General features: G+C 45.6%; 1 protein-coding gene across 1 annotated transcript in view; it reads left to right on the top strand.

Moving 5' to 3' along the window:
- The window catches only part of EFCAB3 (EF-hand calcium binding domain 3), a 177,827-nt gene extending 164,863 nt beyond the window's left edge, over positions 1-12,964 (top strand). Inside the window, exons 9-12 of the mRNA XM_073582516.1 lie at positions 11,000-11,154; positions 11,246-11,433; positions 12,203-12,322; positions 12,542-12,964. Of these exons, the coding sequence (XP_073438617.1) occupies positions 11,000-11,154; positions 11,246-11,433; positions 12,203-12,322; positions 12,542-12,964 (886 nt within the window). The remainder of the gene's footprint in view (positions 1-10,999; positions 11,155-11,245; positions 11,434-12,202; positions 12,323-12,541) is intronic.
- Positions 12,965-13,953: the final 989 nt, after the last annotated feature.

Genomic DNA, 13,953 nt, shown 5'->3' with positions numbered 1-13,953 from the left:
AATCATCCTGATCGGCAGAAATAAAACATCTCAAATACGACTCCAAAGTCTGGTTTGTTCTCTCCGTCTGCCCATTGGTCTGAGGGTGAAACGCAGAGGATAAGGACAACTGAATTCCCAGCTTGGAACAGAAAGTCCTCCAAAATCTAGACACAAACTGAACTCCTCTGTCAGATACAATGTTCTCAGGAATCCCGTGCAAGCGAACCACCTGTTGCAAAAACAAGGGCACCATCTCAGAGGAAGATGGCAACTTAGGGAGTGGTACAAGATGGACCATCTTAGAGAACCTATCACAAATCACCCAAATAACAGTCATTCTCTGAGAGACAGGCATATCAGAGATAAAATCCATTGAAATATGGGTCCATGGCCTCCTGGGCACAGGCAAAGGCATCAACAAGCCACTAGAGTGAGAACAAGGTTTAGACCGGGAGCAAGTCCCACAGGACTGCACAAAATTCCTGACATCACGAGACAAGGCGGGCCACCAAAAAGATCAACTCACCAGATCTCTAGTACCAAAAATACCTGGATGACCAGCCAATGTAGAGCACAATGAACTTCAGACATCACTCTCTTCCTCCACTGGTCAGGAACATACAACTTTCCACTGGGACAACACTCAGGTTTGTCCTCCTGAAACTCTTCCAGAGCACTTCTCAAATCGGGCGAGATGGCAGAAAGAACTACCCCCTCGCCTAAGATGGTAGCAGGCTTAGCCACAACAGGAGAATCAGCAAGGAAACTCCTAGAGAGGGCGTCTGCCTTGACATTCTTAGTGCCCGGAAGAAAAGAGACCACAAAATTAAAACGTGTGAAAAACAAGGCCCACCTAGCCTGTCTAGGATTCAAGCGCTTGGCAGACTCCAGGTAAATCAAATTCTTGTGGTCAGTAAGGACCACGACTTGGTGTTTGGCTCCCTCCAACCAATGTCTCCACTCCTCAAATGCCCATTTCATGACCAACAGTTCCCGATTCCCCACATCATAGTTACGTTTGGATGGGGAGAACTTTCAGGAAAAGAAAGCACAAGGATTAATTTTAGATGTCACAGGATCTTTTTGGGACAACACCGCTCCTGCACCAATCTCAGAAGCGTCCACCTCCACCTGAAACGGGAGTGAGACATCAGGTTGCCGCAAAACCGGAGCAGAAGTGAATCTTCGCTTCAGCTCCTGAAAGGAAGAAACAGCCTCCGGAGACCAATTCAGCACATCAGCACCCTTCCTAGTCAAATCCGTCAATGGCTTGGCAATACCAGAAAAATTAGCTATAAATTTCCGATAAAAATTAGCAAAACCCAAAAACTTCTGGAGGGCCTTCAAAGAAGTGGGCTGAACCCAATCATAAATGGCCTGTACCTTGGCCGGGTCCATTTCAATAGTTGACGGAGACAAAATAAATCCCAAAAATGAAATCCTCTGTACCCCAAAAAGGCATTTCGATCCCTTGACATACAGGGAATTCTCCCTCAAAATCCGGAACACAGTCCGAACATGTTCCACATGAGAGTCCCAATTCTTGGAGAAGATCAAAATATCATCCAGATAGATAATCAAAAATGTATCCACAAAGTCTCGGAATATATCGTTCATGAAGCACTGGAAGACAGAAGGGGCATTAGTGAGCCCAAAAGGCATCACCAGGTACTCAAAATGTCCCTCCGGAGTATTAAACGCCATCTTCCATTCATCCCCATGCTTAATGCGAATAAGATTATACGCCCCCCTGAGGTCAAGCTTGGTAAACCAGCAAGCACCTTTAACTCTGGAGAATAGATCAGAAATCAGGGGTAACGGATACTGATATTTAACAGTAATTTTGTTGAGGGCACGATAGTAAATACAAGGCCTTAATGGACCATCCTTTGTAGCCACGAAAAAAAACCCAGCACCTAAGGGTGAAGAGGATGGTCTAATATGACCCTTCTCCAACGACTCCTTAATATAGGATCGCATAGCCTCGTGCTCGGGTACAGATAAATTGAAAAGCCGACCCTTGGGGAATTTACACCCCGGGTTCAGCTCAATAGCACAGTCATAACTCCTATGAGGAGGCAAAGGCGCAGACTCATTCTCACTAAATACATCATAAAAGTCAGCCAAATAGTCAGGAACATCATGTGACTGGGGAGAGGTGGAGAAAACAGGAGCATCACTAAGGGCACACCGACAACCCCAACTCACCACAGACAAAGATTTCCAATCCAGAACTGGATTATGGATTTGCAACCAGGGAAACCCCAGAACAATGGTATCATGCAAATTATGCAACACCAAAAATCTGCAATTTTCTTGATGGTCTGGGGCGACCCGCATTACCACCTGGGTTCAAAACTGAGGTTTATTCTTCGCCAAAGGAGTAGCATCAATACCCCTCAAAGGGATAGGCGTCCGCAGAGGTGTCATAGGAAATCCACAACGTTTTGCAAAATCCAAGTCCATCAGGTTCAGAGCTGCTCCTGAATCCACAAAAGCCTTGGCGGAAAATGTGGACAGGGAGCAGATCAGAGTAATTGCCAGAAGAAACTTAGGTTGAACACCACCCACAGAAAACGTGTGTTCACAACGTTTCTCTCGTTTAGGGCAGACAGAAATAATATGCGAGGCATCTCCACAAAAAAAACACAGCTTATTACGCCTTCTGAACTCCTGACGTTGCGTCCTAGACAAAACTCTATCACATTGCATAGGTTCAGACATTTGTTCAACAGGTGGTAACATCTCTCGTGTAGTTTTGCGTTCACGTAAACGCCGATCTACCTGAATGGCTAATGACATAGAATCGTCAAGACCAGAGGGAACAGTAAATCCCACCATAGTATCTTTTACAGTTTCTGACAAACCCTTCCGAAAGAGGGCTGCCAAGGCACCATCATTCCAGGTAGTAAGGACCGCCCACTTTCGGAATTTTTGACAGTACAACTCTGCCGAATCCCGACCCTGGCTTAATGCCAACAGGGTCTTTTCAGCCTGATCAATAGCATTAGGTTCATGATACAACAACCCCAAGGCTTGAAAAAATGCGTTCACATTATTCAGAATAGGATCATCAGGTTTCAAAGAAAACGCCCAATCCTGGGGATTGCCGCGCAGCAAAGAGATGACAATTTTAACCTGCTGCGCGGAGTTCCCCGACGAGTTAGGCTTCAAGGCAAAAAATAATTTACAATTATTCTTGAAATTCAAGAATTTAGACCGATCCCCCAAAAATACATCAGGAGTAGGAATCTTTGGTTCAGCAGCATGTGAATGAGCAAGATAGGTGGAAATTCCCCGCACTTCAGCAGCGAGCTGCTCCATACGAACAGACAATTGCTTCATCTCCATGAGAGAAAAATTCCCCCTACGGCCTCAGAGATATAGAGGAAAAAATATGCACACAAAAAAAAAAAATTCTGACACCTTTTTTTTTTTTTTTTCTTACAATTCTCTCCTGCTATTGAGTACCCTAGGATCTGCGGTATGGCTGGTAATTCTGTTATGATGAGTCACCGAAGGAGGAAAAAACAAAATACCAGCTAAGTCCAGAAAAACCAGAGAGGTTGGCAGCTATCGGATTGCAGACCCCTGAACCTATCCACAACTAGCAGTAGCTGTGGGGGGTTCCTACGGTTCCCTAGACCCCTCGATCACAGCCAGAGAACTATATAGCCTAAAGACAGAAAGGGGAAAAACTAAACTGCCCCAGAGCAGACCCAAAACAATAGGCAGCCCACAACATATAATGACGGTGAAGCAAGATGAAAACACTAACACAGATAGAAAGATAGGTTGAGCAAATGATGGGACCCAAGCTAACTACATAGGACAGGATAGGAAAGCTGCTGTCTGCCATCCGCAAAAACCCTATCAAAATGAGCCAACCGACTGATAGGAAAAACAGGCCCTGAAGTCGCTAGGCTTCAAAAGACTATATCAGCACTCAGTTATATTCTGAAGACAGAGCAAAATATCAACAGATCAGAGACAAAAATGAAATTCAGCTCACCCCCGGCCGGGGATGGCAGAACTCCCAAAAAACAAGGCAAAACAAAAACAAAACTGAAGAGTACAAAGCAGAACAGAAAAACTTAGCTTTGAGATGCAGGAATCAGACTGGTCTCCAAGAATCCAGCAGGAAAATCACCAGCCAGGAAGAAGGGCGTCGGCAGCCTTATATCCAGTCCTCAATTCCAGCCACCCAGTCATCATCTAGCTGCCCAGGTGTTTGGCAATCAGTCTCACTACCTTCCTTCACTAGAGGAGGGAGTTCATCAGACCTCAATGGTGAAGGGAAAAATGAACTCACAACAGACGAATATGCATCAGATCCTTATTAAATATTGGGGTATTTTGAAGGCCGATCCTGTTTTGGAATCTACTTTGGGTGACCTTCCTGCCATGACGTCTCGACGTTCTAAAAATTTGGGAGACCTACTGGTCAAAAGTCACTATGTCCCTACCATCCGCAATGTCTTTGGTTCTCGTGGTCCAACCCCTGGTTTTGTGCCCTGTGGACACTGCCTCGCATGCGCCAATGTCCAGCGGAGTACCAATTTTACTGCTTCAGATGGCTTGCGCACCTTTGATATCCACCAGCGTATATCCTGTGGCAGCACTAATGTCGTTTATTATGCTACCTGCAGCAGCCCCAGGATATACGTTGGCTTGACCACCAGAGAACTCCGTATACGGGTGCGCGAACACGTCTGTGACATTGCCGCTGCTAAAGCAGTTCTGGACCCTTTGGAACTTAAAACAATCCCTCGGCATTTTTAAACCCATCACAATTGTGACGCTGGATCACTTAAAATACGTGGTATCGATATCCTCCATCTTGGTATCAGAGGGGTCAATAATAAGAAGATCCTGGCCCAGATGGAGACCCGTTGGATTGTTTTACTTGACACCATGGCCCCTAGAGGCCTAAATGAACATCTTAGCTTTGCCCCTTGAGATGTAGTCCTTGATATCTTATTGGCTTGTTGTTTTTTGGTTGGTTCCATTACCAGCAGATGTCCTTGTTTTTAACTAAAAAAAAAAATTATTTTATGTTTTTAATTTTTTCTTACTTTTTTCATTTTTTGTGCGGTTATAGGACATTTTCTTTCTTCTGATGTACTAGGGTCCTTATATCCGAAATGGCCGCAGAAATTCAGAAAAAGGTCTTGACGACGGATCTTCTGGACGTACTATTTGTTTGTATTCTGATTTCTGTGGTCTGAATTGATTATTTATATCTCCGTTTTTGTATCATGTGTCTATTGTGATTATTTGTGACTTGTAAATTTGTTTCACCTATTGTTATGTTGTCATTGTGGGGGCTATTTCTACTATACCCGCTTATCATATAGGTTATGGTTACTTAGACATATTATTATATCCTTGCCAATCTATTTGGCTTTTGTGCTACATCAAGTTTCACTATTATACCTCCCTTATTTTATACATTGTTATTGTAGGAAAACTTTTTAGGTAGTACTGTGAATATGCACCATGTACTTTAGGGCTATCTGTATCCATTATAACGTTCCATTGTGATATTATGGGTGAACCATGGCGGATGTGCACGTCCGCGTTGTTGTGTGCCTGAGATCTCTGGCTGCGGGGCGTCTCTATGTCTCTGTGCACACCGGGATTTTCTATCCTGTTTGTGGACATGATGACATGACGCCCGGGCGATGTGGAGGACCTGGCGCGCACACCGCTATGAACTGCTCCTGTTGGTTCCTGAGCCCCACGTGACACATCACATGGGCTATTTTAAGGTCCTATTCCTCACTACTTACTATCCCCTTGAGAAAGCGGCATCAGTGCCTGCGAAACGTGCGTCGGGGGTGGACGTCTGGCTGTGGGGCACCTCTCTGGCATTCATCTCTTCCCGATAAGCTCAGCTGTCGATATTGGTGTATATATTTCCCTCCGGGCAGTTTAACATACTTTATCCTTTTGAGTCATTTGACTAGAGCACTTACTATTATTTGGGAGGTTTTGTTGTCAGAGGTGTAGTCCTTTTTGCCTGCATGTTCCTTGGTGCACTATTGTCACTTGATTTTGCGATACTCTTTACATGTATTTTTGTACTTATAATAAAATTTAAAAACTTGATAAATTCTCTTTCCACCGTGGACTCCTTTTTCTCTGTTGTTATTACAATGTAATTGGAGTTGGTGTAGTCTTGTTGCAGGGAGGCTTGCCAGGTGGCGATGTTCTCCCGTGCTTAATTATGCAGCTGGTTCTGTTCCCAACACATCATCATGTAGCAATTTCAGATATCCAGTGGCATTGCGGTTTCCATTGATGAAGAATGGCCCCACTATCTTTGTACCCCATATACAGGGGTGGAATAAGGGTAGCCAGGGCCCCGGGCTGTTCAGACTCTGTGGGCCCCCCGGTCATGTGACGGGGTCGGGAAGTCACTAGTTTTCATGACGCATGCAGTGCGTCAAGGGGCGGGAAGGGGTTAAATACTGAGGTAAAAAGACTCTGCAAATACGCAACGTGTGCACGAGGCCTCACAAATACTGAGGTAAAAAACACCAAATGCTCAATGTGTCCATGAGGCTTTACAAATACTGAGTGAAAAACTCACCAAATACTCAGCGTGTGCACGAGGCCTTATAAATACTGAGGTAAAACTCACCAAATACTCAGCGTGTGCACGAGGCCTTACAAATACTGGAAGGCTTCAACCCAACATCTACTCCTGACTCACCTGTTCCTAACATCGAAACCAGCTAATAGTCTGAAATCACCTGCTGACCTGGACCCATGACCTGTCAGACAAGTTACTTTACATGAGTCACACAGAGGCTTCTGCTTCATGAACTTCCCCAGATAGAAGAAGCAGCCTCCAATGTGCAGCCTGTGGCCAGATACACAGGAAGAGACGCTCCTCGTCACAGGCCGTGCCCAACATGTCAGCAGAGGGGTTAACGCCAGAGACAAGTTGCCATCTCCTCACACACTGGACACAACTCTGCATGTGGCGACGAACAAGCACACATTGCGCAATGTTAGTCATGTCCCAGATGTTCAGCATGTGGAGGACCAAGGGGGGACCAAAAAAGACCCTAGGATTGGAATAGGAGCATGGGAAAGTGGACGGCGGTCGGAGGGGCAGGGTTTATATAGGGGTTGGAGTAAGAAAATCTATATATTAACTTTCAACTGGTCAAAACATTTCTCTCAGTAGGCCAAGAAAGAAATGTGGCAGGAACAAAGTACACCTCATAGGTACTTATGTGTGAGGCAGAGGTGACAAGACCTGCCATCTCATGCCCACCTTACTAGAAGTGCCCACTGCCTACATATAACAAAGTTGATGGAAACAGATGACTTCCACTATGATGATTGGTTATCGGCCGCCCGACCACACCCATTTCACAACTAGTCACACCCATGTCCACACCCCAGCCACACCCATTTAGCACTGCTGATCACAATGACTGGTACTGAGGGCACAGTGGCTGGTACTGTGGACACACTGACTGGTACTGAGGAAAAGAAAGAAAGAACAGAGAAAAAGAAAGAAGGGACAGAAAAAAAGAACAGAGAAAAAAAGAAAGAGGGGAAAGAAAGAATGAAAGAACAGAGAGGGAGAGAGAAAGAAAGAGGGGAAAGAAAGAACAGAGAGCGAAAAAAGACAGGAAGGGGAAGGAAAGAAAGAAAGAACAGAGAGGGAGAGAGAAAGAGAGGGGAAAAAAGGAACAAAGAGAGATAGAAAGAGAAAGAAAGAAAGAGGTGAAAGAAAGAACAGAGATGAAGAGAGAAAAAAAGAAAGTGTCATGGTCCAGTCCGGAGTTTATTTTCTGCTGTCTTCACTCCGGACTGGTCATTCGGGAGTTAATCTCAGCCTCGTTCTGGAGCTAGCTGGGCTATTTCAGTCTCTCGCAGCCTGCTGACCATTGTTAGTATTAGCTCAAGCTTCCAGTTTAGAGCCTCTGACCCTTGTACCTTGGTGATCCTCCTGACTTTGACTGATATTCATGTGTATGACCAGACTGATTTCTGACCCCGTCTCTTGGTATTCGTCTCTGCTGTTACGTTCCCTCTCTGGCATCTGACTCCCCGGCTTGTACCCCGACCACGTATTTCGTCTCACGTTTTGTACCCCGTGCTCATGTTCTGGCTTTCTGACTCGGCTTGGTATTTTGACTACGTGTATTGCTGCTCCTTCTGGTACGTCTGCTCCTGCTAGTTTCTGACTTGGTTCTCTCTCGTTACCTGTGGCACCTGTGCTGTTGCTCAGGGTTGCTGCTCTTAGTGTGTAACCTCTCTTCCCTCACCAGCTCCCCCTGGTGGAGGTTTCACTACAGAAAGAAAGGTGAAAGAAAGAACAGAGATGGAGAGAGAAAGAAAGAGGGGAAAGAAAGAACAGAAAGTGAAAGAAAGAAAGAACAGAGAAAGAAAGAAAGAAAGAAAGACAAGGAAAGAGGGGAAAGAAAGAAAGATTCTATAAAGATACTATACCAGCCCGGCTCACATTGTAGTGCCCACCTGAGCCTCCTAGTGCAGGACATATCATGATCCACTCACATGGCGGACATCCCCGAGTCCAAGGCGATCCCGCTGTCCGTGCTGTCGGAGGAGGACATGGTGATGATCTGAAGCATTCCCTGAAGTGCCTCCATGGTTCTGTCACAATCTCCTCCGGTCAGCTTTCAGCACGTCACTTCCGATGGAATGTCACGTGCGCGTTTTCAATTGCTCCTCTGGGCTCCACCATATACTCCTGTGTTCGCAGGAAAAGTAAGCTCCTGGTCGGGGCAGTGGGGCAGACTCTCAAAATCTGGGACGGTTGGGAGGTATGAATGCTCCACATCATACACCTTGTACACGCATGGTTCCGCACACCTTATACACACACGGTTCCGCTTTTTATGCCTCGTACACACGGCTTCGCTCCGTACACCTCACACACACACGGATCCACTCAGTACACACATTGCTCCACTCCGTAAACCTCGTACACATGCAGCTCTGCTCCGTACACCTTGCACACACGCAGCCATGCTCTGTACACCTTGTACACACATGGCTCTGCTCCGTAAACCTTGTACGGCTTTGCTCCATACACCTCGTACACACTCAGCTCTGCTTCGTAAACCCACGGCTCAGTTCTGTACACACAGGGCTCCGTTCCGTATACCTCGTACACACGCGGCTCCGCTCCGTACACCACGTACACACACGTGGCTTCTCTCCGTACACCTCATACACACATGCGGCTTCGCTCCGTACACCTCGTACACACATGCAGCTTCGCTCCATACATCTCACACGCGCGCAGCTCCGCTACATAAACACACGGCTCAGCTCTGTACACTTTGTACACAGAGGGCTCCGTTCCGTACACCTCGTACACATGCGGCTCCACTCCGTACACCTCGTACACACACGTGGCTTCGCTCCGTACACACACACGGCTTCGCTCCGTACACCTCGTACACCCACACGGCTCCGCTCCGTACACGCGTGGCTCCGCTCCTTACACCTCGCACGAGCCCAGCTCCGCTCACCTCGCACGCGCGCAGTTCCACTCCGTACACCTCGCCCATTCGCGGCTCTGCTCCATACACCTTGCACATTTGCAGCTCTGCTCCGTACACCTCACACGTTCGCGGCTCTGCTCCGTACACCTCGCACACGCGGCTCTGCTGTGTAGACCTCGCACACACACGCAGCTACATCCACCCTGTAAACCCCTCCTGACCCCACACATAATTCCCTTATCCAGTACCATGACAACCAGCACAGCAGAGTCCCGCATACAATACATTGAGGGCTGTGTGCACAGGACCTGTGATGAGGTCACAGGAGGGGAGGAGTCAGGTGTCATATGATCAGGGGCCTCCGACTGAAGCCCATGATCATGTAACCCCTGACTCCTCCCTGTCCTGTGCGCACAGAGCAGGGATATATCAGTGAGGGGCTGGCGCCGCGGTGGTCGGTGGGTCTAGGAGGGGTAGGAAGGGGTCAGTACATGGAGGGGCATGGTGCTATGGTGGCGGATTATAATGGGGCAATTTTCCTTGGGCTGGTGGGCCCCCCCCACACCACTGGGCCCTGGGCTACCACCCAGATTGACCTCATTATAATCCGCCACTGCCCATATACCACACCATACCATCAATTATGGGTGTCAGGTCTGATGATTCCTACATGAACAGTTTCCTGGAAAGTGGATTGGTCCTCGTGGGCCAGTTGAATGACCACCAAGGTCTCTGGATCTGACCCCCTTAGACTTTTATCTTTGGGGTCATCTGAAAGCAATTGTCTATGCTGTGAAGATACGAGATGTGCAGCATCTGAAACAACGGATACTGGAAGCCTATGCTTCTTTAAAGTGCTAAATCCTGCTGACAGGTTCTCTCAAAACTGCTGGAGCTACACAGTATTGTAGTTATTACATACAACAGAACAACAGTGCTCATACAGGATTCGATACAATGGACCACCAGCACAATACCACAAAGGATTAGGTATATGGGGACACTCAACTTCACAGAAAAGTTGACAAGATGAAAGAGGAGTAAAAAGGGTCAATCCTGATAAAACGGTGGAAATTCAGCATTCAACCTCTACTTTGGTCAGCCACGCTGCATGTATATTTGTACAGCTAATGCTAACAAGGAGAGCTGTAAAAATGTGTATGTTATGAGTTCCCCCTAGTGGTGACTGCAGGCAACTGATGTGTAAAGGGAAGTCAATCAGTGCTGAACACTATTGCAGCGGATGGGCCTGATTGTATGGAAGCTACAACATTGAGGTTAACTTCATTTAAAACCCTTCAAATGGTGGAGTGTGAGCCCAGATCCTAACCCATTTCTCTTAGATCATGCAAGGTGAGGACCCCAAGAACCTCAGCTTCCTGAAAACTGATGAGTGGGATATTGGGGTAATTCTGTCATTTTAAGCTAGATTTTAATGAATACTACTGTAGATTGTTCTGTGCAAAGACTCTGACTCACAAAAAAACTCTGGTCTACATCCTTACGATTTACTTTAACAGATACTACCAGGAAAAATTTGAAGCCATTCCACAATTCTCCAAGAAAAAGAGGTCAAAATCCCATGTAAAAGTGAACTTAGCCAGAGACGCACGCATCATGGGCATGACAGACAAACAACTAGTACACTACCTTAAGGAGATCAAGACAAATAAAGGTCAGTACATGGAGAAATGCAGGTAGCATGATGTATGTATAATTTTAGGTGTGCAGATGAACTACCTAATATTCTACGGTTTCATGTATAGGTTCATGTGCTAGTAGTCCCTATGGTGTGATACCAGTTGTTCCCCTGAGCTCAAGGAAGGAAAAGAAACTATCTGGACCCCCACAACTCCACAGGCTGATGCAGAAAACCATCTATAAAAGACATAAAGAAATCTCAGACGTGGACATGCAGACTGATGTCAGGGGTAGAAAGCACCGTGGAATTCAGGTTTGTCACCTTAAGGCTTGATGCTGATTTTGGCAAAGTCAGCTTTTGTTACATGGAAAGGTTAAAACACATTGATCTATTCCACCTATTATTTCCATGTAATTCTTTTTGTAAAAAGCACAAAAAAAGATCCTGGTCTGTAGATACAAATTTGTAATTATGTAAAGTAAAGTGTCCTTTCAGACTTCAGAATAAAACTAGAGTTGAGCAAAAAGATTTGCAGGACCCTGGTCCATCAATCACGCTGGTAGTCCATGACAGTTGGACCAGATCCCTGGAAACCTCCCCTTACCTGCTAACATTCCCAGCTCCTTTTCTGATTAGTAAGCCTAGCTCGATATCGTCTTCACAGTGAGTATGACTTTGCACGAGACCTACTAATCAGAAGAGGCACCGGGAATGATGGCAGGTCGGAGGAAATTCGCAGGGTTTTTCTGATCCGGCAGCTATTGATTACTGACATGGTCAGTGGACCATGGTTTTGCAAATCTTTTTGATTAGCCTTAAATAAAACCCTTGATTTTCTTTACAGAAGCAGGACCACACTTGTCCATTGGTTTTGTCTGTAGTTCAAGCCTAGTGACTTGTCAGTTGGTGACTTTCTATGTCAGACATAGTCTATTTGTAAGAGTAAAACTGTTTCTGGGAAAAAAAATAAAAGGCCTTTTATTTTTTTATTTATTAGAAAATCACCGACAAACTTTTAAAAACACTGGATAATACGAAGAATATGAATGATTGATGTCTTTTCATCTTCATCCCTTTTTAGGTTGACATCTATATTCCAGGATGTAAGCATAAAACAAATCTCATTCCAATTGATCGGAGATTACCTACAAATAAGATACAAAAGCTGGACATGAGTGACCATGACTTGGACCGACACCAGGTGAGTCTCATCTGTGCATGTGACTGGCATTGCATCTCAACCATATTCAGGTGAATGAGACTGAGGTGTAACACCAGACAGAGCCCTGGGCATCATTATGGCACAACAGATATACCAATATATCGTCTTTATTTTCACTATTTGTCATATTTTAGCTCAGGTCGATCTAAAGTCACTATTGTTTGCCATACCCGATAATCTTTCCTTGATTGAGTGTAGGTGGACCTGGGAAAAAAATGTTTCTTGGAAAGAGCTGTTCGAAGAAAGCAATCCACTACTCTCCATTTATGGGACAGGATTCAGGGAGAACAGATTGAACAGGAAACCAGAAACCCAATGTTCTCTACCTACTCTTGGTCTTGGGATACCCACCATGAGCTTTTAGAAAGGAAGAAACTGTATCAGAGGAAGACAAAGAAACAGTGGGAGACAGCCTCCGCACCCCTTGGCCCTGGCATACCACAGAGCCACATGGACACGAATGCTGAGCATCGAATATGGGAGAAGAGTGATGAGCGGCGCACAGACATCCTTAGTAAATTGTCCCCGGACTTTCTCGAGAATCTAAATGTGATTGAGAAGCCTGAAAAAAAAAGACGTACAAGAATGAACAAACCACCGTCATGTGTGCCCACAGCTTAAATTCAATAAAGAGTGTGTCCAGCATCCTAAACTTTGGTTGAGGTTTGTTCTGCAGTGAGATGCTAGAAGAAACTTATGAAAAACTAATTATTACTGCAAGTTCAGAAACCAATACATGCAAAGTGCACCGTGGCTGTACAGAGGTGCTCTGAGTCCCGTATGACTTCGTACTACAGGGCCGCAGTGACTATGTGCCATCATGTTATTGTCTACTGGGTGTCGAATGTACAAAGCTATTCTTTGCTAAAAGCAATACACCATATCCAATGGATTGAACAAAAAAAAAAAAACACAACAGAAAATACAGCCTGAAACCTATCAAAACACATGCAAAAGAATGATGAACATAATATAGATGTCTATAAAAAAAAAACCCCTACATTGCTGTGCACGAGTTCAATCTTTTGTTGCTTCTTTTATTCGCTTCAGTGTTCGGAAACTCTGGAGTGGTTCAAAGAAGTATCTTGTTCATTTTTCGAGTGACTTCTGGAAAGAAACCATCTGCTCTGCTCTTTAAATAGAATGTATAGTAAAAAAGCTGCCGGCAGTGAAGACTGCAGCAAAACCTCCAGCGGATCTGCCTCAGGAAGAAGCCACCAGGTTTTTCCTGAAGCAACTTTGTAAAATTGCGGCAGCTGCGACCGACATCTATAAAACGCAATGTGCATATAGCCCATGTATGTGTCATGATCTGACAGTTTTAAATTGCCCTGGGTGAAGTTTTTTTACTTTGGAAAGTTCCAAGGTGTTTTGACTGTCCCCGGTGGTGGTTAGTGGTATTGCACTTTAGGTTTTTTGTGCACGTAATCATGTATCAGGTGTGACACCCTATAAAGGTGTGCTAGGGGTGTGCAATCACTGCCTGTGATATTGTGAGATTGTGTTCACTCTGAGTTTGAGAGCCTGGTGGAAGGATGGAGCTGGAGAGGAGTCCTGCGCAGCTTAGCCAGGGGGGACGTGTTGCAGCTATGGTGTCTGGACAAAGGCCT

Source organism: Dendrobates tinctorius, unplaced genomic scaffold (assembly GCF_039654945.1).
Source record: "Dendrobates tinctorius isolate UK_male_01 unplaced genomic scaffold, ASM3965494v1 ptg000071l, whole genome shotgun sequence".
Taxonomy (NCBI): domain Eukaryota; kingdom Metazoa; phylum Chordata; class Amphibia; order Anura; family Dendrobatidae; genus Dendrobates; species Dendrobates tinctorius.
Note: the sequence above shows the minus strand (reverse complement) of the source record. Positions and strands in the feature narration are given on the sequence as shown.